Source organism: Bubalus kerabau, chromosome 6 (genome assembly GCF_029407905.1).
Source record: "Bubalus kerabau isolate K-KA32 ecotype Philippines breed swamp buffalo chromosome 6, PCC_UOA_SB_1v2, whole genome shotgun sequence".
NCBI lineage: Eukaryota > Metazoa > Chordata > Mammalia > Artiodactyla > Bovidae > Bubalus > Bubalus kerabau.
The window spans coordinates 15,771,607-15,797,793 of record NC_073629.1 but is presented as its reverse complement, the minus strand read 5'-3'; the positions used below and the strand labels follow the sequence as shown (position 1 = coordinate 15,797,793).

The 26,187-nt window shown below is 37.7% G+C and overlaps 1 protein-coding gene across 9 annotated transcripts in view; it reads right to left on the bottom strand.

Annotated features, from left to right (window-relative positions):
• The window catches only part of ASH1L (ASH1 like histone lysine methyltransferase), a 205,277-nt gene that overhangs the window by 130,807 nt on the left and 48,283 nt on the right, over positions 1-26,187 (bottom strand). For all 9 annotated transcript variants that reach the window (XM_055584046.1, XM_055584049.1, XM_055584047.1 and 6 more), the window contains one exon: positions 8,676-13,239. In XM_055584046.1, the coding sequence (XP_055440021.1) occupies positions 8,676-13,239 (4,564 nt within the window). The remainder of the gene's footprint in view (positions 1-8,675; positions 13,240-26,187) is intronic.

Genomic DNA, 26,187 nt, shown 5'->3' with positions numbered 1-26,187 from the left:
GTCCCAAAGCTAACTGACCATTTCGGAATACATGGTAAATAGTTTTTGGACATTTTAACAGGAAAGCAATTTATGTATAATGAATCTATCTCCAAGTTATGTATGGAAAAATTATCAACTGATGACTGAGAAGATCAATTTAATATAACATGCAGTTTAGTTATGCTCTTTTTATACTTTAAGAAGGAAAACTATTTGACAGAGACAATTATAGATCGAGAAGATGCAGTTATTTCCTTCAGAGAATACAAAATTATAAGGAAAGAGTAAATAATAAACCAATCAGGATTGTTACAATGTTTAAAGCTGTAAGAATTTTAACTGCCCACATTTCCCTATTATTTCCCATTCATTCCTTAACCTCCAGAAATCTAACAACTGCCACTATGGAAATTGCTCTTAGATTACAGAAGATAATCTGCTAAAGCAAACTGTCTTTCAGTCCTTATCTAAATGATCAGCATCTGATACTCCCCAGTACAAAACTCCCTTAGGAAACCCAGCGTGTTCACCCTAAACATTATCATTCCTGCTCTTAATTCCTTTAAACAACCACTGATCTAAAACTTTACCTTCAGGTTTGATTTCTCTTTTGAGCTACAGATTCATATACCCCACTAAACAGCATGTAAGTCAAATCCATTTTCCATCTCCAGTCTCCTTTTGCATACCACCTTTTATTTAATTAGGCTTCCCTGGTGGCTCAGATGGTAAAGAATCTGCCTGTAACACAGGAAACCCAGGGGATACCTGGAAGATCCCCTGGAGAAGGGAATGGCTACCCACTCTAGTATTCTTGCCTGGAGAATTCCATGGACAGAAGAGCCTGGACAGCTACAGTCCATGGGGTGGCAGAGTCGGACATAACTGAACAACTAATATTTTCTTTTAATCACATCACCATTCAACCAACTGCCTGAGAGAGGTATCTTAGAGACATTCTAAAATCTTCCCTCTCTCTTTTCTTTACGACTTTTAAAAATCATTTCTGGACTTCCCTGGTGGTCCAGTGGTTGGAAATTCACCTGCCAATGCAGGGGACATGGATTTGATCCCTGGCTGGGGAGTATTCCACATGCTGAGGGCAACTAAGTTCACGCAGCACAACTACAGAGCCTGTGCTCTAGAGCCCATGCTCCACAACGAGAAGCCACCGCAATGAGAAGCCAGCATACCACAACCAGAGTGTAGCTCTTGCTTGCCACTAGAGAAAGCCCACATGCAGTAACAAAGATCCAGTCAAGTCAATAACAAACAAACAAAATTATAAAAATAAAATCTATTTCTTCTGAATATTGTTTTCTCTATCACTACCTTAGTTCAGGGCCCCATAATATTTCACTGAGACAATATCCAAACTGGTTTACCTGATTTTTCTCTAATCCATCTATCAAAGTGTTATCCATATGATCTTAGCAAATCATTCTACTTTAAAACCCTTAATTTCCCATTGTCTATAAGGTAAACTCCAAACTCTTTGGTATCTTACATAAACAAGAGGCTCTATGTTCCCCATCTATCTTTCCAAACACATTTCCTGGTCCCATATCAGACTATTTACAGTTACCCTTTATTCTTTGCACAGTAAACTCAAAATATCTTCCTGGCTCCTTTTAAGTGAGTCCTTCTCTGCTCCCTAAAATATGCTGTGAGTACCTCAACTTTAGGAGTTATCAATGACTATTTGTATACATGTTCATATATTCCAATGAACTATAAATTCTCTGAAGGCAGAAATTATATCTTATTCCTTGTATCTGGCAAACAATAGACACAAAATAACTGCTGAATGGACAGCTATCATAATAGTTAAGAATAAAAAACCAAGTTCTTAAGCTTTGCCTAAATAAAACAAATTCTGACTTTCAGTGATCAAATTAGAAGATATGCCACGATTTAGCACTTTTTCCTTATTATTTTCCTTAACTGAAAATCTTTTTCTCAGCTGGTTTTCTGTGAATAGGTAAGCCAATTTTCATGTCTGTTAAGACTTTCATGTCTGTCAAAGCTGTAAGAATTTTAACTGCCCACATTTCCCTATTATTTCCTATTCATTCTTTAACTCCTGGAGAAAAAACAACAACCCTGTTAGTAAATCAAGACACATTTCTACCCACTTAACTAAAGAGTACTGTGAAGAAGAGAGATTCCAAGGTACAGATCAATTAACAAAAGAATTTAAATTAGACTTGTGATAGAATAAAGAATACATGTGATCTCTGCCTCTGATTCCTGGCACGTAACTTCAAAAAAAATCTTGGAATTTCCTGATAGTAGTGTCTTTGCTATGTCTAAGACGTGGCTTAAGGTGAACCCTAAGATTCCTTCAGGATGGAGGCTGGTCATTAGAGACCAACCACAAGATTAGACAGTTGAAACTTTGGGTGAGCCCAACCTGCAGAGGATGGAGGTGGATTAGAGACTGAGTGCAAATACGTGGCCAATGATTTAATCAAGCATGCCTATACAATGAAACCCCCATCAAAATTCTGAACCCAAAGGCCTTGTGAAGCTTCTTGGTTGGTGAACACAGTGATCTACTGGATGATACACCCATATTCCAGAAAGAGGGCATGGGAACTCTTTGTCCCTTTCTCCACACCAGCTATTGCCCTATTCATCTCTTCAATTTCTGATCTGTATCCTTTATAATAAAACTGCAATTGTAATTACAGTGGTTTCAGTGAGTTCTGTGAGCCATTCCACCAAATTATCAAAACTGAGGGCTTAGGACTTTCCTGGTGGTCCAGTGGTTAAGAATCTATCTGCCAATGCAGGGGACAAAGGTTTGATTCCAGATCCAGGCAGATCCCACATGCCATGGAGTAGCTAAGCCCCTGTGCCACAACCACTGAAGCCTAAGCACTCTAGAGCCCGAGAGATGCCACAAGAGAAGCCACTGCAATGAAAAGCCTGCAGACTGCAACTAGAGAAAGCCCACGCGCAGTAATGAAGACACAATGTAGCCAAAAATAAAATAAATAACCCATTTCAGGTTTTCTTTTTTAATGAAGGGTTGTGGTAAGACCTAAACTGTGGCAGGTTGGACAGAAGTGTGGGTGGACTGGCGACACTGAAACTTGCAGCTGGCATCTTAAGCGGGGGTAGTCTTCAAAAAAAATCTTTGCTCCTCAATTGTAGGGTCTTCTCTAACTCAAGGTGATTAGTATCAGAACTGATCTAAATTAGAGGAAACCCAGTTGGTGACAGAGAATTGATCAGAACAGGAACTTCAGTTCAGTTGCTCAGTCATGTCCAACTCTTTTCAACCCCATGGACTGCAGCACGCCAGGCTTCCCTGTCCATCACCAACTCCCAGAGCTTGCTCAAACTTATGTCCATCGAGTCAGTGGTGCTATTCAACCATCTCATCCTCTGTTGTCGCCTTCTCCTGCCTCCAATCTTTCTCAGCATCAGGGTTTTTCCCAAGGAGTCAGTTCTTCACATCAGGTGGCCAAAGTATTGGAGCTTCAGCATCAGTCCTTCCAAAGAATATTCAGGACTGATTTCCTTTAGGGTTGACTGGTTTGATTTCCCTGCAGTCCAAGGGACTCTCAAGAGTCTTCTCCAACACCAGAGTTCAAAAGCATCAATTCTTTGGAGCTCAGCTTTCTTTACAGCCCAACTCTCACATCCATACATGACTACTGAAAAGACCATAGCTTTGACTAGATGGACCTTTGTTGACAAAGTAATGTCTCTGCTTTTTAATGTGCTATCTAGGTTGGTCATAGCTTTTCTTCCAAGTAGCAAGTGTTTTTAAATTTCATGGCTGCAGTTGTCATCTGCAATGACTTTGGAGCCCAAAAATATATTAAAGTTTCTCACTGTTTCCCCATCTATTTGCCATGAAGTGATGGGACCAGATGCCATGATCTTAGTTTACTGAATGTTGAGTTTTAAGACAGCTTTTTCACTCTCCACAGAGGTCTTACTATGTTCTATTTTTCAAATGAAAGAAATAAGACAGCTTCTTATTCATTAAGCAGGTATTTCTGCATATGGTAGATTTCCCTGCTATCTCAGTCCCTAAGGTCCCTGAAGCCAGATGTGGATCCATCCTTTCTACTCTAACCCCAATAAATGGCCTCTTGGGTGACTTTATTGTCCATGAAGGTGATATACTTGACACATTCAAGTCATTTCACTTCACCTTCACCTCAATTTCCCCACATGTTATAAGCTTCTTCTCACAACTCTTAAATTAGAGGCCACAGCTTTAATATTCCTTGGAGCCAGATAAACCACTTAAATAGTTAAACTGGGTTAGATATAACACACATCAGGAAACTGTGAAGACTGAGGCAAATGGAAGACTGCATGCCCCGACTAAAGACCTGGGGAGTGGAGAGGGGGTGCCATTATTGAGACCCAACCTTGATGTCATCCAGGAAATATGGATTAAGTGTTGTCAGATGTTTTGATTTCTTTTCAAAGGAAAGCAGAACTCTGAACAGTTATGTGAAATCTCCAGATTTTAAAATTTCAGCATTAAAAAAAAAAAACTATAGAAATCACCACAATGGGTCATATACAAACCAAAGGTCAATGGTTTTTAACCACTACTTTAAATAATGAAATTGTTCAAAGCTACCCAAGGCTCTCTCTTTTTCTCACTCTGTATTCTCTGTAGGGAAATCTTTCTCTCATGATGACATGCAGATAAACAGATAAGCAGATTCACAGATATATAGTCTGTCTTGTTACAGTGCTTCTACAGTGTGAAACAGCTCCAGAATGACAAAGAAGTTGTGTGAGTACATACATGATTTTTCAAAGTACATTAATGTTTTGAAACACAAGATCAGCAGCTAAACGAAGACTACATGAACACAAACTAAATGCAGTAAACCGCTGAGCAATGTAGTTTTGTTCAGAATGCCCATGCATCCTTTTGGGAACAACTGGTCACAGATATTCCTACAAATGCTTACTGTGTGTTTCCCCCAATCTTAATGCAAAAGAAACAAATGAGGACAATAAACCAGAACCAACTATATCTGGCATCAATTTATATTTATGATATACACTGGGCTTCCCTGGTGGCTCAGACCGTAAAGAATCTGTCTGCAATGTGGGAGACTTGGGTTCGATCCCTGGGTCAGGAAGATCCCCTGGAAGAGGGCATGGCAACCCACTCCAGTGTTCTTGCCTGGAGAATTCCATGGACAGAGGAGCCTGGTGGGCTACAATCCATGGGGTCACAAATAGTTGGACATGACTGAGTGACTAACATGTTAACTACATTGAGCAGCTTTAACCCTTCTTTATATCTGCTTCTATAAGGCTACTTTCATCTTTCCTAAAAGTCCTATGTTTACTGTAGTATTTCATTACTTATTGAACAATTTAACACATATTTTTACCTGCTGCTGGTATTTTCCAGAATTATTGCTTTTCTTGGTGCTCTGTTTACAGAGTTTAATAGGTTTTGAGAGTCTGTTCCTAACTGTATTGTTTCCAGACACCCTTTTATCTTTAGTGAATAATATCACCAAAGTTTTTCAAAACCTCAGAGTGAAATGCCCTTATCTCTAGCCCAAACATCTCTCTTGAGCTCCAGAACTAGATACCCAAATGCCCACTCAGCATCACCATTTGAATTTTATAAAGGCATTTCAAGGTTTATAAATATTAAAAAGCAAACCTGTGCTCTCCCAAAATCCCTCCTCTTCCAGTCTACTCTATATCAGGACAATGCACGAACCTCTCAAACATTCATGAAGGAGTCTGCCAACACCCTTGTCTAAGTATCAGTTTATGTAGGCTACTGCAATTGTCCACTGATTGGTTTCCCTGTAACTATTTTTACATTTACAATTCAATGTTCACACAGAGCTAGAATGATCTTTAAAAATGCAAATTTAAAATCAAAACTTGTTTTTTTTTGCTTTGGTTTTTATAAAATCAATATCTTTAACATACACTCTGGCTTTTTTCTTTCACAACTCTCTCACCATTCTGTTTTGTATTCCCTCTCCTACCACAATGAACCTTCTGACCTCTCCCCTACTTTTCCTAATGTCTAAGCTCCTTAATATTTTAAGATCTTCAAATGTGCTCTTCACCCAATTCTCAGTTTAAAAAGCTTGGTGGTTTCATATCCCTTAACAGTAAATTTTCATCCCTGGGCTATAACTAATTACTCCACCTAAAATAGGTACCCCCCTCCCCTTATTTACTCTAATGCTGTTACATTAATTGACAGCATTGTTTAAATTAATCATACCATTATTTGTGTGCTTACCACTCTACAGTTTGTCCTCTCTCACCAAGCTGAAAGTTAATGAGGCAAGGTATTAAGTCTTTACTCTCTACTATATAAAAGTGACTGAAAGAATGCTAGATGTTTTGCAATTCAATAAATAAATGAATGAATGAACAGATGAATAAGGGGAAATTCTGTTCACCTAGATAACTGCTGTTCATCCTTCATTCAAGTAACAGTCTAGGGTCACTTTCTCAGGGAAGGCTTCCTGAGTTAGGCCCCCATTTCATACTTAAAAAGAACCCTGGACATTCTTTAAAAAAAAAAAAATTATATATATATATGTATGTATGTCTTTGTGTACATTTATAAACTGCTTGTCAAAATTTTTATGACATTTAATTTGTAGCTTTTATTGTTTATTACCTATCTCCTCCAATATTAAGTTCAATGAGAACAATGAACCTGTGTGCCCTATTCTCTATTACATTACAATGGTCCACCAAGTAAAATGTGTGGCAGACAGCAGATATTCATTAACTGCTGTTGACTAATTTTTATCAAAAAATATGCTGAATGAACCTAGAATTTGTGATTTTTTTCTCTTTATTACACTATTAAAAACTACAGCTTCTCTACCAAGATAGCTTCTATTTTTCAAAAGTTCACAAATAATTAAAATCAGGAACAAAAACTCTTTTCTTTGAGGGGTTTATCATTTCCTCTAATGCACAAGCTTTTAATCTTTTGGAGGAATAATATTAATTAACATCTGTGTGTTTACTCGGAGAAGGCGATGGCACCCCACTCCAGTACTCTTGCCTGGAAAATCCCATGGACGGAGGAGCCTGGTAGGCTGCAGTCCATGGGGTCACGAAGAGTCAGACAGGACTGAGCGGACTTCACTTTCACTTTTCACTTTCATGCACTGGAGAAGGAAATGGCAACCCACTCCAGTGTTCTTGCCTGGGGAATCCCAGGGACGGGGGAGCCTGGTGGGCTGCTGTCTATGGGGTCGCACAGAGTTGGACACAACTGAAGCAACTTAGCAGCAGCAGCAGCAGCAGTGTGTTTACTATGTGCAAATCATTTTAATAAACACTATAATCACACTTACTTCTTCTAATAATAACCCAACTAATTCCATTTTATAGAAGAGATATTGAGGCTTAGAGAGTTTACCTGGAGAATCTGATCAAATGCATGGATTTTTTTCCTGAAAAATACACACAAGCATATATATACATAGGGCTTCCCTGGTGGATCAGATGGTAAAGAACATCCTGCAATGCAGGAGACCTGGGTTCAATCCCTGGGCTGGGAAGATCCCCTGGAGAAGGGAATGGCTATCCACTCCAGCATTCTTGCCCGGAGAATCCCATAGACAGAGGAGCCTGGTGGGCTACAGTCCACGGGGTTGCAAAGAGTAAGACATGACTGAGCAACTAAGCACAGCACACACAGCAGCACATACACATAATTTTACTTACAACATCAGAGGTTTCATGAACTTTCTAGAGTTAATTTATCAGCTGGCAAATTTGAGATCTTTGATAAAGAACTCCTGACTTAGAGATATCTTATACATGAACAGGCAATGCTTCCTCGTTCTTGTTTTCTATATTCTTTTCAATTCTCAAGACACTTTTTAGACATTACATTTAGGCATTATCTAAATTTGCTTCATGTCATTTTATTCAACTAGAGCAACTTTTCTGAAGATACCTAAAGGTACTCTGAAAATTGAAGTCCTGCTAAATTTTCAGTTAAATTTTACAAAGTTGATTATTTTGTTTTCGGCCACACTGCATGGCTTGTTAGTTCCCCAACCAGGGATTGAACCTGGGTCCACAGCAGTGAAAGCATAGAGTCCTAACCACTGGATCCCAGGGAATGCCCCAAAATTCAGTTTTGAATGCTTAGATTTTTATTATGAGACGTACAGACTTAACAACATATTCTCCGTATAACATAGAAACACTTATAAATTGAATTAGCATATACTAAAAATCCTGCAAAGTTATTAACAGATAGCCACAACACTGTAAATCAATTATACTTAAAAAAAACCCCACAAAAACCAAATAACAGTATATATATTAAAAATCCTGCAAAGCTGTTAACAGAGAGCCACAACATTGTAAAGCCATATCTCCCTAAAGAAACTGTAATGGCCTTTTTGAGCAAGAAAGTAATTTTTCCTGATTTCCAAAAGTTGAGTATTATCTCGTTTTGATAATGATCTCGCTTCTCAAAACTAAAAATTAACTCAAAGACATGCCTTATCTTACTTCTCACATCTACTGAAAACTAAACGGTGGAAGATAACATTTCAAAATACATTTATAAAAACAAAAACACAAAACATCAGAGCTATTCAAAGCTCATGTACATATACCAGGCAACCAGTAGGCAAAATGCACCATTTCTCTAACACAAACAACTGGCAACAAAATAAACCTCTTACCTGTTAAGGTCTGTACTGCCCTTTCGCTGGAAGGCAGTGGTTCCTTTCTGTGAGGCCGATTTAGTGAAGTGTCCTGTGCAGAAAACAGTCCAGGGCTGTCAGTTAATTTCTTCCGGCCACTGGAGTTAGGGTTTGAAACTCTGCAGCTCCCTATTGCACTTGTGAAAAGGTTTGTGTGTTCATCACTGCTGGCTGGATCAGAGTTGGGAGTGAATCCTCCAAGGGATAAACTCGGAGAACTTTCTGAACAGTCAATCTGTAAAGGTGTCTGCAATCCCAAGGCCAATGGACTAGATTCTGAAGGCTCTCGGTGGACCCACTGTTCTTCTCTGTTTATTAAACTTTTTGAAGGAGAGAGATGAGGGCAGGACATATGACACCGGTGCTTTTCCTTATGTTTATATCGCTCTCCAACAGTGTCCTTTCCAAATCGATAGCGCTTCAAAGATTCTAGGACGGATCTGGAAGAGCCAGCGTCCATGGAAACCTGCGGTTGCTCAGAAGAACGATGTTCTCTGTGTTTGTGCCGGTGCCTGTGTTTGTGCTCAACCATCCAACCATAGGCCATCTCAGGAGGGACGCTAGGGTAAGTACTCATGGAAAGGAGGGGAGTCCTGCTGGTTGTAAGAAAGGCCTCCTGTCGAAGTAACTTATGCTTTTTCTTATGGTATTTGGTGGGATTGAGAAGTAAATGACCAGCATGCATATAGGAAGGAGGTGGAAGTGGAGTGGTGAAAGAAGGGGATGGAGGAGGTGGATAAAGAGTGGGGGGATACCTTCCATAGTAACCTAATCCTATGGGAGCAGCTGTAAGGGGTGAGGGAGAGTAAGGCATGCCGTAAGAAGGATAGAATCCAGTACTAGAGAGAGGAAAACTAAGGCTGTGCATAAAAGGCATTTCAGCCATTGCCTCCCTCATCTTAGGGGGTCTCCCTCTCTTCTTTTTTAAGTCAGGTTTTCGAATGTAGTGCAAAGGGTCTAGGGGGAAAGAAGGATGTGTATAGAAACTATTAAAGTTGATCCGAAAAATAGTTGGAAGGAGGTCTCGGGGAATAAAATGATGACTTCGATGAGTGATTCGAATTTCACTTAGGCGACTTATTAATTCCTCCAGATCTGCAATGAAGTCTGGATCCTGTCTATTTCGGAGTTGGGGGTATTTCTTTTTCCGTTTTCGTTTTTGCCTTTTCATCTTGTCATAGCTGAGGTAATCATGATTCCTGCGCTTACATTTATGTTTATGTTTTTCTTTAAGACTGCTTAGGACTGTAGAGGTTTCAGGGGGAATCAGAGAAACATGCTCAAAAGAATGCCTCCTCTTTTTCTGCCCACAAAATTTCTCTGCCCGGTCTGATGTGCTGTTATTATCTGTTCCAATTCCACTATCACTGGGAATGGTCTCATCACTATGAGACTCACTAATAGGCGAAGGAGTAGCTTCTTTCAGAGATGTGAGTTCACTCAAGTGTGAAGGAGAATTTGGCAACAAAGTAGGAGGAGATAACCGCCTCCTCCCCTTTGAGGCCTTCTTCATTGCAAGAGTCTGAATCATACTGCCCTGTCTGGAGTGTAAATGCAAATATGGCACTGAACTGGGTTCAACAAAGCCTGCATCACTACTTACAGGGCTCTGACCTCCACTAGTCCCAGAAGACTGAGAGCAAATAGGTGATGGAAGAATCTCAGAACTACTAGCAGATGAAGGCAGCAAAGGGGGAAGAATCTGTCCTAATGCCGATCCAGCTGCCTGCTGAGCTGTTTGTTCAAGAACAGCAAGGCTGGTAGGGCTACCAGAAAGAATGCCATTTAAGACAGTTTTTGGTTTTCGACCTCTCCTCTTTCCTATGTAAATGGTTCCTTTCTTGCTGACATTTATCTGTTGGCCCAATTTAGAGCCAAATGTAGCGGCAAGACTTGACACTGTATTATGGAGTTTGGATTGCACTTTCCCTTTATTACTTGATTCTACAGAGCTTGAAAGAATTTGATTCAACAGTTTCTTTCTCTTTAAAGTCTTCATTTTATTTATTTTGCGGATAATTGTTTTCATTAATTGTCCATTGTTTCTCTTGGTAATTTTTTTATCTGGTTCCATCTCAAGGTCACTCATACTACAGACGGTTGGCCTATGACTGTCATCTAGATCATCTGGATCTTGAAGCTGATCCTCACTCTCAAAGAAATCACTGCTACTTCTATGGTTATCACTTTCAGATTCAAGCTTGCTTGGACTTTCAGTGGCAACAAATGGAGCCACCGATAGTACAGGTGGCTTCATCTTGACTGGTGACCTCATTTGCCTCTTGGGTCTGCCTCTCTTTTTTGGAAAAGGAGACACAGACAGACTTTGTTTGAAAGAAGGAATTTCAATTTCTGGCTGTAAAATTGGGGGTTCTTGTTCTTCCTTAGACTGCAAAGAAAAGACTTTGGAAGCAGGAATTTTTAAAGTCCTCTTAGGTGGGCCCTCCAGTTGAGGCATCTCCTTAGACTTAGGTCTTCCTCTTTTGGGCTTATAAATATCAGACAAAAGGTCACTAGAGACACACATACTGGAGGACAGTTTGTGAGTAGCAAAAGACTTATGAGATGGTTTTTCACTATCAGTTAAGAGAGCAAGAGAAGGAGTTGTAGATTTGCTCAACTTTGGCAATCGGCGTTTAAGGAAGTCATGATCTACAAATGTAGATGGTCCAATGTTTTTCATGAACTTTGCTGGCTCGGAATTACTATTTGATAGTGAACTACACGTAACATTTTTAAAAAGCTCTGATCTTTCTAATTCTAGCCCTTTTGGAGACCGGCATGTGCTTCTTGCCACCACTTTAGTCCACCGAGGTTTTCTTCCTTTCCTTTTTTTTAAGGGTTTGGACTGCAAAGTAGTGCTTAGGCTTTCAGCAACTTGGCAGTGTTTGTCAGATGCAGATACTGCACCAAGTTTTAGAAAGGGCTTGTTACTAAATAAACTAGTGAAGTTAACAACTGAAGGGGTAATTGTATGAATACTGGATTCAGAAGTCAAACTTGGCTTTTTTCCCAGAGAAGAGTTTATTCTTGAAATATCTATATGTGTAGTTTTAGAATCATTTAGATCTTTATCAATCCCTTTACATTCAATATTCATGCTATGACCCATAGACCTATGACCAATGTTCAAATGTGTACTTTCAGAAGTAAATTGATTCTTCCCAACAGATTCAGAAATTTCTTCCATTAGTTCTGTGGTAGGACTTAAAAGTAACGGATTAGGAGTCATCTGTGAAGAAGTTTCAGGGGGACTTCTGGATAAAGGATTAACAGATACAGTAGGTGATGGGGAAGGGAGATTGCTTTCTCCTACTGCACTAAAAGGGGATTTTGCTGTAGATGCATCAGAAGCAACTCCCATTTGAAAGTCTGGAGAAGTGCAATACACAGGAGGTTGCTTTTCATGCTTTGAGGTTTCATAAGACCCCCTTTCACTGGATGAGAAACTGTCTTGCTGAATACATGTTCCTTCATTAAACATTTCTTTTTCCAAATTAATGATTTCCTTTCGAACTGAGAACTTTTCCAATATGCTTTCTTTACTCTGCCGTGTGACATTCTTCTCAAAAGTTTTGCTGGTGGCACTGTCTTTCAGGGATTCAGAAAGGTCCTGACTTTCATGACTAATGATGTTTGTACTACAAGAAGCCTTAAGTGGTTCCTGAGTGGGGAGCAGTGCTTCCGCTTTAAGGTTTATGGCATCTTTATTGACCAATCCTGTCATAGGACAACTCACTAGTTTCTTTCCAATGTCCTTATTAACTAATCCCATTGTTGAATTTGCTACAATCTTCTTTGCACAGTCCTTGGCTACCAGGCCAACAGTTGAACCCAATTTCTTTCCCAAGTCTTTATTAACTAGTCCAACCACAGTGCCAAGTCCTAGTTTCTTCCCAGGTTCCTTATTCACTAAACCTGGAACAATACCAATTCCTAGCTTCTTTCCTGTATCTTTGCTCAGCAGTCCTACTGTAGTGATAGCCCCTGGCTTTTTGCCTAAGTCTTTATTAATGAATACCGCTGTAGTGCCAGTTCCTAGTTTTTTCACAGAGTCCTTACTGACCAATCCTACTGTTGCATTAAACACTGGCTTTTTCCCAGGATCTTTAGTTACCAACCCAACCGCTGTGCTGATAGTTGGTTTTTTTATTAGGTCTTTATGTATTATTCCAGCTACAGAGCCAACACCTGCTTTCCTGATCAAATCCTTGCTAACCAATCCTGCAGTAGTGCCAGTTGCTAACTTCTTCGGTTTTGTCTTGGAAGACTTGGAGGGAGGACAAGTTGCAATGAGCTGTGCCAACTTTTCCGTTACGCTTGTTCCTCCATTAAGTAATGCCCTGTCCTTTAAATCAGGATCCCGGCTACCAACAAGAGTAGATGATGTTGCATTAATGTAATCTGTCATTTCTGAGTGTACTGGAGAAAGCTTCTTAGACAAAGGATTGTTTTCTCCCTGTGAATGAAGATGGATGGTTTCTTCAGACTGGCATTCAATGGCTGCAACATCACCTGATTTCTTGTACAACTTTGAAGGATCCTAAAATTTGAATAAGAAAAGGGTTTCAGAGAGAGTAAACCTTATATACCATTTTAGTTTAGCATTACAATAGAACTAGATGATCACATATCAGATATAAGATACGCAGTAGTGCTTTTTTAAAAAAACCTACCTAACTAGTGTTACACTAATGTCACAGTATGTTAGTTCCTCTACTACTGTATCAGAGGCTATCAAGATGCAGTCTTTCTTGACTTTCAACCACATGAACACATATACCACCAGAAATATCCCTGATATTTTTTTACATTATTTTAAAAAGGCAAATTCCCAGTCTATTTTCACCTAACTTTAGATGGACTAAATATACATTACTATATTAATTACTGTTTTTGAAAAGATAAATATTGTTAGCTACAATATCCCATGGTCCTCATTCAAAACAATGGTTCACTGCTTATCTCTTCAATTGATTTAAATTATTTTAAACCAATACAGGTCAATCTCTGACTTAACTTTCACTCCTTTAACACATTCTTTATTGTAATCTTGAATGAACAGTCGAGTTTTCTCTTCATGTGAGAAGAAAAGATAATATATTCATATTTTCTTTAGAATGTTTTTATATAAAATCTTAAGTCATAATATAAATTGCTATAAAAGTCATGCATCCTCACTATATACTTTACAAATGAATTTATCATTTCACACAACAGTATGCTTTACTTTTGGATGACAAAGATTATTTTCTTCATGTTTCAGCAAAGATTTTTCAGAATTGAGGTATAACTGACAAATGAAAGACTTGAACAAAGGTAAAGACATACTGCGCATGTGGATAGGAAAGACATAAAGATGACAATTTGCCCTAAGCAAATTTATAGATTTAATATGATCCTCATAAAAACACCAACAAGAGTCTCTCAGGAATAAGAATAGTTACTAACTTTCATTAGGAAAAATATATAAGCAAGAATACTAGCAAAATCTAAAAAGAAGGGGATAACTGTATCAAATGTTAACTTTTAAAGCCTCTATCACAAAAATAGTGTAGTGCACGAAAAGACAAAGGAACCAATGGACCAGGATAGAAAACTCAAAACCAAATCCATACATACATGGAAAAGTGCTGTATATAAAATGGTACCACACATGCATTAATTCCTTTGCCCACTTTTAGGTGAGAAGACACACTGGCACACCCAAGACACACTGGCAAAAATCTAATGTTTGCAAAAGGCTAAACATGTAACACTATTTTAATAGCAAAATCTGAAAACAAATCTAAATAATTACCTACAGGGGACTGGCTAAATAAATCAAAATATATTATACAATGGAGTGTCAAAAAACGGGGGGGGAGGGGGGGGAGGAAATATCGATACACTGCTATGCAATGATGATCTAGAGTATGTATTATTAAAGGGAAAAACAACAATTTCAACAGTTGTTATAACAATACCTTCTGTATAAGACAGGGATAAAGGAATGTGGCTATATTAATACGTACATATCTGGTTAAAAATGGAAGAATAAACTAAAATGTAATGAAAATAGTAATCTATGAGGGAAGAAACAAAATATGACCAATATTTGACTGACTCAGAATTAAGAGAACTATCTCTTGTTTTGGACTGGACTCTCATAATTTTGCCCAAAAGGAAACGGGCTTTGTTGACAGTCTCATATACAACTGAATTATATTAAGCTTGTAATTAAAGAAGTACATTTTATTTCCATCTTATTAAAAAAACAATATTCCCATTTTGTACTTTTACAGTTACTTTTCAAAACTTAAAAATAAAAGGCTTAAAAAAAGGCTTTATTAAGTATTTTAAAATATATATCTGAAAATGTTATAACTTACCTTAAAAAATCTGTTATGAACAAACTATGACTATGTACCATAGTATAGATACTGTTCACAAACAAGACTGAAAGGATACAGAATAAGAATAAAATTACATACTGTATAACTCTATTTATACCGAATATTAAGTTCACAAAGAGGTACACCAATTATGATAATAAAAGTCAGGAAAATGATTACCCCTCCTGTGCGGTAGTAATGAGAAAGCAGCATAGATCTTAGTGGGTGCTGGTAAAGTTTTATTTGTTAAACTAAATATTCATTACAAGGGGTGGCTGAATTTGTGAAAATTCACTGAGTTGTTACACTTATATTTATGTTACACTTCATCAAGATATTTTAAAAATTCTGCCTAAAAGAAAAGTAAAAAAATCTGGTTCCTGTAAACTGCTAAAAGACTATATTGAAATCTGGTGTTTCACCTTTGTCAGAAATAAATGTATCAGATTAATTAAAATCATCCTAAACTAGTTAGTATTCCACATTAACTATTAGTAAATGGTCTATGACTAAAGAAGGGAAAAATAAAAATAAAACAGAAAACACAGATAATTTGGTTTCAAAGAGTTTTTTCTTCCAAATACTGACACTGAATAAACTGAGTGAAAGAGAATAATATGTTGAAAACTACATTTGGTACTGGTGGTACTACTCTCTTACAATTCTAAGAATCTCTTAAATGACAACTAAGGGTAAGAGGTATCAATTTTAAGAGTGTATTATTTTCCAATGAAAAGGATACTGTATCAAAACATCATTTCCAGCATATAATTTTTTTCAACTTGAAAACAAAGATAAAAGTATTCTCACTAGAAAAGGGAAGGTATAAATACTACCATCCATAGATAAACAATTTTACATTTCAGATACTTCATGATATACTCAAATAAACACATGTACATTCTTTCTTAAAAATGGGGCCAAAATGATTGTGGTTTCATATCCCACTGGAATAATACAAGGAAGATGCCTTTTTATGCAAATAAATCAAGAGTCAGTGCTGGGAGCGAGCTCCATCAGTGGCAAAGGTCATGAGGAAGGAGGCTTGGCATACGCAAAGGCGGGATTGAGCCTCGGGAGTTCCCCTGGAAATTCTCGAGCATCTACCCCCAAAACCAGAGTCTGCCTACTTTCTGCTTTGTGCTTTCACCTACACCTCTGACTTTACGGGGGGCTGTCCCCCACTACCTCTCTCTGAAAAAAGAGTTAGCTTACAGCTGCAGTTAATAATTCCTGGGTGTGACAGTGTTTCAACCTACAAACTCCTTTGGAAATCCTCTAGCCTGCCTGAAAAGGTTTTTCTGGCCACATGTGATTGTTCAGAGCCTCCCAACTGTGAAAGGCAGGAGATGTTCTAAACTGTCTAAACACAGATTCCTTTAAGTAGTTAAAAGATTGATTAGAAATTGTATTGGTGAAGGGTTTTTCACTTGTTGGGCCAATGTTTGCTGCTAAGTCTCCATATCCCTTACCTGCTGTGTCCCTGGCAGTGTACTGATTAATAGAATTGGTGTAAGTAGTAGCTTTAATGTTTGTAACCTTGGACCCTTGAGTTAATTCTTTTTCTTGTAGCCCACCACACCTTTGCCCTATAGGAATGCAACTTTAATGCTTTTGGAGGGTGGCACATTCCTAATCACCTTTAGAGAAAAATAAGTTATCTGAAGAAAGGGTCTTAAAATGTTAACAGGCCTCCAGGCCAGAAGATGATGCAAATCACCTAAACTTTTGCATATGATAAGTTTGCAGGAAGAAAGCCTGGCTTACTGCATGACTCTACCCCTTCCCCTATTATCCTCTATGCATAACTTAAGGTATAAAAACTACTTTGGAAAATGAAGTGCGGGCCTTGTTCACCGAAATTTGGTTTCCCCATGTCGTTCTTTCTTTCACCTTCTGGCTGAATTTTTCCTCTGAGGCGGGGAAGCTCGTCAAACCTACTAATTTTACCTGGGCTTCTAAGATCTGACCGAGGAGGCCTTAGTGTCTCCTCTCCTTCAGGAGAACGGGAGGACGCCTGTGGCCTTCGTAGATGACGTAAATTCCCTGCTTTGGAATTTTATTCAGCCTCTTTTCTTCACTGAATTTTCCTACTGAGCTATCCTTATTTCAGCCTCTTTTCTCCACTGAATTTCCTCACTGAGCTATCCTTATTTCAGCCGCTTTTCTCCACTGAATTTCCTCACTGAGCTATCCTCATTCTATTACTCTTTATATCTTTGATGAATATTTAAATAAATAGGTCGCCGAGGCCGTCTCTCCTTCGAATACCCTGGGATCAGCCAGGGCTGGACCCCGGCAAGTCAGTCTATCAATTTAATGGTTTCATAATAGTTCAAAATTAATAAAATCAAACTCACACTGGCTACTTTTTAAACAATTTTTGGCTATTTATTTTTTAATTTAAATTCTTCTCCTAACAGTCCCCCCCCCAAAAAAAAAGATTATTTATGGCTGGGCTAGGTCTTCGTTGCCTCATGTGAGCACTCTCTAGTTGCAGCAAGCAAGGCCTACTCTTTACTGCAGTGCATAGGCTTCTCACTGAGGTAAGTTCTCTTGCTGTGGAGCACAGGCTCTAGGAACTCAGGCTCAGCAGTTGTGGCTTGCAGGCTATATACACTGGCTCAATAGTTGTGGCACAAGGGCTTCACTGCTCCACAGCATGGGGGAATCTTTCCAGATCAGGGAAAGAACCTTCGTCTGCTGCACTGGCAAGCAGATTCTCAACCACTAGACCACCAGGAAAGTCCTTGCCTATCTGTTATTGTACTATGATGATGAACATCTAATTATATAAATCTCTGCCTATTCATCCAATAATTTCCTTCAGATCAACTTCTAAAAGTGGAGCTGCTTGGTTGAAGGGTGTTATCTGTTGTTGCTGTTCAGTTGCTCAGTTGTTTCCGACTCTTTGCAACCCCATGGACTGCAGCACACCAGGCTTCGCTGTCTTTCACCATCTCCCGGAGCTTGCTAAAACTGATGTCCATTGAGCTGGTGATGTCATCCAACCATTTCGTCCTGTGTTGTCCCCTTCTCCTCCTGCCTTCAATCTTTCCCAGTATCAGGGTCTATTCTGATGAGTCCCCTCTTCACATCAGGTGGCCAAAGTATTGGGAGCTTCAGCTTCAGCATCAGTCCCTCCAATTAATATTCAGGACTGATTTCCTTTAGAATGGACTGGTTGGATCTCCTTGCAGTCCAAGGGACTCTCAAGTCTTCTCCAACATCACAGTTCAAAAGCGTCAATTCTTTGGTGCTCAGCCTTCTTTATGGTCCATCTCTCACATCCATACAAGACTACTGGAAAAACCACAGCTTTGACTAGACGCGTCTTTGTCAGCCAAGTAATGTCTCTGCTTTTTAATATGCTGTCTAGGTTTGTCATAGCAAAAGATATACACAATTAGTAATTATACAAATAGGACAGCTCTGTATCAAGATTTTTTTTAATGGAAAAAAGTTTATTATAAAAATTCAGAGTATTATAAACACTGCATCTGTAACCCAAGATAATATCTTATGACTTATGATATTCTTTATGGCAGAACCAGTAATAACTGACAACCTTGCTTCTGACAATTCTGAAATTAAACATCAGACTAACAGTATTCATGTCCATCTTAACGTTCCCAAACCTTGACAAGTGCGTGATTTGGTTATATCTATCTCCAGAAAACAATATTCTCTCATTTACTCTTCCAATAAACTCACTGAGTTTTCATTTCAAACGTCATTACATTAATTACTATTTGGTTCATTTCAAATCCATTTCTTATTGTCCTGTTTTTATCAATGGGTTATCTTTTTGCCCAAAAACCATTTCAAAATCTTTCAGATGGTTTCAATATTTCCACCTCTTTGGTTGTGAGGTCTATACTCATCTATTGACTCTTTCTTTTTTTTTCTACTTTTTGGTTTGTATTCTTATATGGCTTGTAATATTTTCACATTAAGCTATGTGAGTTTTCTTTTTGTGAAATGTCAATGTGCTGAATGTAAAGAAAATATTTTTTTACTCCCATTATCAGTGTTTAAGGTTTCACAACCTGTTTAAGATACACTTTTGAGGCATTTCTATTTACATTTCACTTACTGACTGGTATTCTGAACAAGACATTTTTTGGAATGTGATTTTGTAGTCCTTGTATATTTTCTCAGCAGTGTAACAGCTGTTGAAGGTCTTGACCTATGTAATTTTTCTAAATTGTGGAGTTTATAATTTCTTATTTAGAAGAGCTGGAGAAGGAAATGGTAATCCACTCCAGTATTCTTGCCTGGAGAATCCCATGGACAGAGGAGCCTGGTGGGCTGCAGTCCTTGGGGTCGCAGAGAGTTGGACATGACTGAGCAACTAACTAAGCACAGCACATTTAGAAGAGCCTTCAATATTCTTGAATAGTAGTTGTTTCTCTGATGTTGCACATTTCTCTCTCAGTTTACTGGCTATCTTCCTGCTTCCTATTGTTTTTCTTAAAAAGAAGTTCAGTGCATTCAAAAACATATGAAAAACTGTACTACCACACAATCTGTCATTTGATCCAAACAACAAACATATGATGTGGTTAATGTAATTATCCTCATTAAATTTATTTACTTTTAAACAAGGGAATATAGTTTAGAAACTAGGTCACCTGACCAAAGTCACTTAATCATTAAGTGATTCAAATATGCTTTAAACATAGTCTGATTTCAGAGCTAAAGCTCTTAACCATTTTACTGGATAAAATAGTCTCTTTAGCTTTATAGTTTGGTTTTCATAGATAACTGAAATGATCACATCCTCCTATTGATGACAATCTTCACCACATTTTCAATGAATGCTTTTATGGTCTCATTCTTACTTTTAAAATACTTATCTATTTTGGATTTTTAAAACATAATCTACGGTAGGGAAACAACTTTTACCTGAAAAGGTTTTGTCTATTGTTCTTACAGTTTTTCCATTTCTCATTTCATATTCACTGGCTTAAAATACATTTATCACATATTTTTATTTATATTTAGGTCTAAGCTCTCCATTTTGCTTCTTTTACATTTATGTTCTGGAGAAGGAAATGGCAACCCACTCCAGTACTCTTACCTGGAAAATCCCACGGACAGAGGAGCCTGGCTACAGGCCATGGGGTCGCAAAGAGTCAGACACGACTGAGTGACTTCACTTTCACATTTATGTTTATTCCTGAGCCATTAATACAATAATATGTTGACACTATAACTTTATAATATGTTTTAATACTTAAAAAAATATTTGACTTTTTGTAATCCTATAGGAATTCCTTGATTATTTATAACATTATTGAGATATAATTCACATAAAGTAAAACGTACCCTTTCTGAGCACAAATTCAAGTTTTTGATATATTCACAGAATTGTACAGCCATAACCATTACTTTTTAGAACATTTTCGTAAGTCTTCCTGGTTATTTCTGCGTATGTATACTTCTAGATGACCTTGAAGTTCATATAAAATATTGAAAAACTCCAAGTACCATTAATTTTATATATTAAAATAGGAAAAAAGATATCTCAACATTAACTTTGGCTCCACAATAACTAAAGTAAATTTATCTATCTAGTCAAGCTTATTGGTGTTACTAGATACCGATAATTTTATTCATACAGCTTCTAAACACTTGCTGTCAAGTTTCCTTCTGAATATTTTATAAACAATGTTATTTCTTTGAATAAATTTTTTGTTACATTTCTTAACTCTGCTGCTGCTGCTAAGTCGCTTCAGTCGTGTCCGAATCTATGAGACCCCATAGACGGCAGCCCACCAGGCTCCCCCGTCCCTGGGACTCTCCAGGCAAGAACACTGGAGTGGGGTGCCATTTCCTTCTCCAATGCATGAAAAGTGAAAAGTCAAAGTGAAGTCGCTCAGTCGTGTCCAACTCTTAGCGACCCCATGGGCTGCGTCCCACCAGGGTCCTCCGTCCATGGGATTTTCCAGGCAAGAGTACTGGAGCGGGTGCCATTGCCTTCTCCGTTCTTAACTCTAAACTGATGGTATTCAAAAACACTACTGATTTTATCTACTTTATAATCCTGAACTCTTGTTTCATCAGTAATTCATTTTTTTAACAAATAGTTTTAAAGTACCTTCTGTTTAAATGCTAGGAATAACAGCAATGAAAAAAAATTTCCCTTCAACACAGAAATTTCATTCTAATGCGTGAGAATGGCAAGAGGCAATAAAAAGGTAAAACATTGAGAATATCAGATAGTGAAATGTGCTATGGAGAAAATCAGAGCATAAAAGAAGACAAAAGACTAAGTTTGGAAAGGATCTGTGATATTAAACCAGTTGTTCCATGTAAGGTCTGAACTGTTGCTTCTTGACCTGCATATGGGTTTCCCAGGAGACAGAATAAGGTGGTCTGGTATTCCTATGTCTTTTAAGAATTTTCCACAGTTTGTTGTGATCCACACAGTCAAAGGCTTTGGCGTAGTCAATGAAGCAGCAGTAGATGCTTTTCTGGAATTCACTTGCTTTTTCTATGATCTAACGGATGTTGGAAATATGATCTCTGGTTCCTCTGCCTTTCCTAAATCCAGCTTATACATCTGGAAGTTCTCGGTTCACATACTGTTGAAGCCTAGCTTGAAAGACTTTGAGCACTGCCTTGCTAGCATGTGAAGTGAGTTCAATTGTGCGGTAGTTTGAACATTCTTTGGCATTGCCCTTTTTTTGGGCCTGGAATGAAAACTGACCTTTTCCAGTTCTGTGGCCACTGCTGAGTTTTTCCAAATTTGCTGGCATATTGAGTGCAGCACTTTAACAGCATCAGCTTTAAGGATTATTTTGAAATAGCTCAGCTAAAATTTCATCACTTCCACTAGCTTTGGTCAGAGTTGCTTCCTTGGCCACTTGACTTCGCACTCCAAGATGCCTGGCTCTAGTTGAGTGATCACACCATCATGGTTATCTGGGTCATTAAGATCTTTTTTGTATAGTTCTTCTATGTATTCTTGCCACCTCTTCATAGTATCTTCTGCTTCTGTTAGGTCCTTACCGTTTCTGTCCTTTATTGTGCCCATCCTTGAGTGAAATGTTCCCTTGGTATTTCTAACTTTATTGAAGAGATCTCCAGTCTTCCTCACTCTATTGTTTTCCTCTGTTTCTCACCATTGATCACTCAGGACGGCTTTATCTCTCCTTGTTATTCTTTGAACTCTGCATTCAGATGAGTATATCTTTCCTTTTCTCTTTAGCCTTCAATATTTGCTGACATTATTAGCAGTGATTAAATCAGCATTCTCTTCCTGTTGCTGCCTCATTATCCAATTAGACATATATATATATATAAGTTTTTTACTACACCAGTTTTTTACAGTATCAGTTTTAACAACTGACACTGTCTGACTCCTACTATATTAAATGAAGAGATCAGTATATACTTAAATGACTTTCATTTTCTCTCTCATTTCTACATTGTTTGTAGAAATTCACCATTCCCTGGTGACTCTGCTGGTAAAGAATTTATCTGCAATGTTGAAGACCTGGGTTCAATCCCTGGATTACGGAGATCCCCTGAAGGAGGGCATGGCAACCCACTGCAATATTCTTACCTGGAGAATCCCCATAGACAGAAGAGCCTGGCAGACTACAGTCCATGGGATCGCAAAGAGTTGCACACAACTGAGCAAGTAAGCATGTTACATATCTTTGTGGCTAACAAAAAGACTGAAGGTTGCTTTCTAAAATTTCCTGAAGAATGAGGTGCTCAAAAATGTCTGTCATTATCATTTTGGTATAGATGAAACTATCCAGTTTGAGGACATCATGGATTTTGTCCCACTGTTCTTTGGTTCTGGATTTTGATGTTTGAGAACATCTTGAATTTTATCCTCAGGAGGTAATTTGATCCTTTCACCTGGTTCACAAAGAGGTTCTTTGCTTTATGTTAAAGTTTAAAATTTCTGCCTTCTTCTTTTAAGATATCAGTTACACATTTTTGTATTTCTTCTTTTTTTCATAAATATCACACTCCCAACCTTTAGAGTCTTGTTCATTTCCATTTTATTCTTCCTTTCCCACTGTTTTACATGTGATGCTTCTAATTTCACTTTTACACAACTGATATTTTTCTTCTTCTATTTGTCTCCTTGGGTGCTTTTACGCGTTTCTGTTTCCCAAGCTCGTGGACTGTTGTTTCACCCTTCATCCTTTTCATGAGGTGACTGATGGTGGCTGTTTACTTGCTAAGTTGTGTCTGACTCTTTGCAAACCCATGAATCGTAGCTGGAGTCCATCAGGCTCCTCTGTACATGGGATCTCCCAGTTAAGAATACTGGGTTACCATTTCCTTCTCTAGGGGATCTTTCCAACCCAGGGATCAAATCTGTGTCCCCTGCTTGGCAGGCGGATTCTTTACCACGAGCCATCTCGGAAGCCCACAGTGGCATTTTCTCAATGTTATTTTCTGGTTTACTATTCTCTCCACAGCTGTGTCTAAATTAGCTGCTTAAATTATTCACTGAGTTTTAAACGTCAATGAATGCATTTTTCATCAAGAAAATACAGTTTTTCATATCTAGAAAATATATGACATTGGCTTCTTTTTGAAAATCTGCCTGGTCATTTTTTAAAGGCTTATTCTTCTTTAAGTCTTTAATCACTTCAAATAAACTTATTTTATATTCTTTATCCAATAAATATATTATTTGAAGTTCCTGCAAAATTTAATCCTGCTATTAGTTGTGTCTACTTCCTGTTGCTTTTCATGATAAATAACTTTCCTGTTTTTTCATTTCCAATTCTGAGCCCTTCTTAAGAGCTGGGTCACTGAGGGTACAGACCTTGAAGAATCCCAGTCCTAACCTCCCACCTTGAATGGGGTTAGAATAAATTATAGGTAAATTTTTAGTTCTTCTCTATCTTGAGGTAATCTTTCTGGGAGAAAGGTATTAATAACAAGATATATATATATATAAAGGAAAAGACTCAGATGTAGTTTAAAAAAATAAAACAAAACAAAAAAGTCCTCCAGTATCTCAAAACAAAACACAAGCAAATATATGGGCAAACAATTCAAAGAGAACTAACTGATTAGTAGAACAAAAAAAAAATGTTCAAAATCACTAGTAAAAGAAAGTATATGTGTTTTTTACATCAGTGATTTCATATTTTGCCATTATTATGAGTGACTGCCAAGAAGTACAAGAGAATTAAAAAAAAATAAATGAGACCTCTATAAATATATTCACAGAATCTAATTAAAGGGTAACCTACAAACAGGGAAACATGAAAAAAAAATTATAAAAATAATTTAAACTATCTCCTTTTAGAAGGTATCATGGGGACGTCCCTGGTGTTCCAGTGGTTAAGACTTCACTCTTGCAGCACTGTAGGGGGCATGGGGCTAATCTTTGGTCCAGGAGCTAAGATCCCACATGCCACAGGGTTCAGTCAATAAATAAATAAACAAAAGATCATGAATTAATACTTAAACAATCATATAAGAGAACAATAAGAATTGCACTTATGTCATAATTCTAATCTTTCTAAAATTTTAACAACAACATTAAACATATTAATACTAGCCTTTAAGTGAAATATTTAACTCTTAGCAATCCTTGAATCTTTCAAGAAAATTTCTCTTTGGGAACTCTTGACATTGTGTGAAAATTAATTAAAGAAAAATGTCTATTTAGGTCCAAATTTCATGAGAGAAACTCCAAAATACATCACCGTTATTCATTATAATTCAATTTTAATCTGGACATAGTAAATAGTATAAAAAAGAAGAAAATGTTAGAGGAGAACAAAATATCTAAAACAAGGGTTATTCTCATTCCATTTAAAAAAAAAAAAAAAAGCCTTACAATGTCTTTAGGGGGATTTCACTGGTGGTCCAGTTGGCTAAGACTTTGTGTTCCCAATGCAGGGGCCTGGGTTCCATCACTTGTCAGGGAACTATCCCATATGCCTCAACTAGAAAAAAAATCCTGCATGCTGCAATTAAAGACCCTGCATGCTGCAGTAAAGAAGACCCAGTGCAGCCAATAAATATTTTTTTAACCTTAAAAAAAATTGTCTTTATGGAAAAGATTCATGAATCCTAATATTTGACTTTCCTGGTGGCTCAAATGGTAAAGCATCTGCCTACAATGTGGGAGACATGGGTTCAATCCCTGGGTCAGGAAGATCCTCTGGAGAAGAAAATGGCAACCCACTCCAGTACTCTTGCCTGGAAAATCCCACGGACGGAGGAGCACGGTAGGCTCCTACAGGCCATGGGATCGCCGAGTCGGACACAACTGAGCGACTTCACTCACTCACTCATATCTGAATAAGCTTTCTGAAGTGCTTCTACAAACTGCCAATAACTTCTAAGCTGATGACAAAAAAATTTTTGAGATTTGCTCAGTTCCTTTTGAGAAAACATTTTCTTGAAATATTTGTTCCTAAAATCTCACTCTGCTCAGAAGAAAATGTTAATGACATAATTAAATATGCTACTTCTGTATCTCACACATCAGACATAAATACTTGACAGCACAGGATGATAAAATTAAAATTCTGTTTTGATCACTGAATGAAAGATATCTGTAATGCACAAACTATAACAACAGAATCTCAAAAAAAATTTGTACAAAATTCCAGAGACTATATATAAACTGGGACTTCTCTGGTGGTTCAGGGGACTTCACGGGGATGTCAAAAAAAGGAAAAGATAGTTTAAATTATTATTTAATTGGTACTTACAACAAACAAAGTGAAGGTTATGTGCTCATAACTCAAGATTTTGGAACCAAGAATAGGATGTTTTGTTCAAATCCTCAAGTTGTGTGTTCAGAGGATTACAGCACAGAATTTCAGTAACAGAACTAGTCTGTAAACAGAAATACAGTAGGCTATTTTCATCATTCTTGCTATACTAAGAGATTCTGAAATTAACTTGTCATGTACTTAATGAAACAGGAAAGGATAGCCTTATTACATGTTAAAAAAAGAGCATTTGAACAAAGAAAAGCTTTAAAGTTACACTCTATAGATAACAATATCAACACAGGAAAACTTATTCAAAGTAGTTTACTGGAATCCACTAAAACAGTAATGTGTCTTAGGAGTTTATATATTTGTCTTTTACATGATATGTGCCAGAAAGAT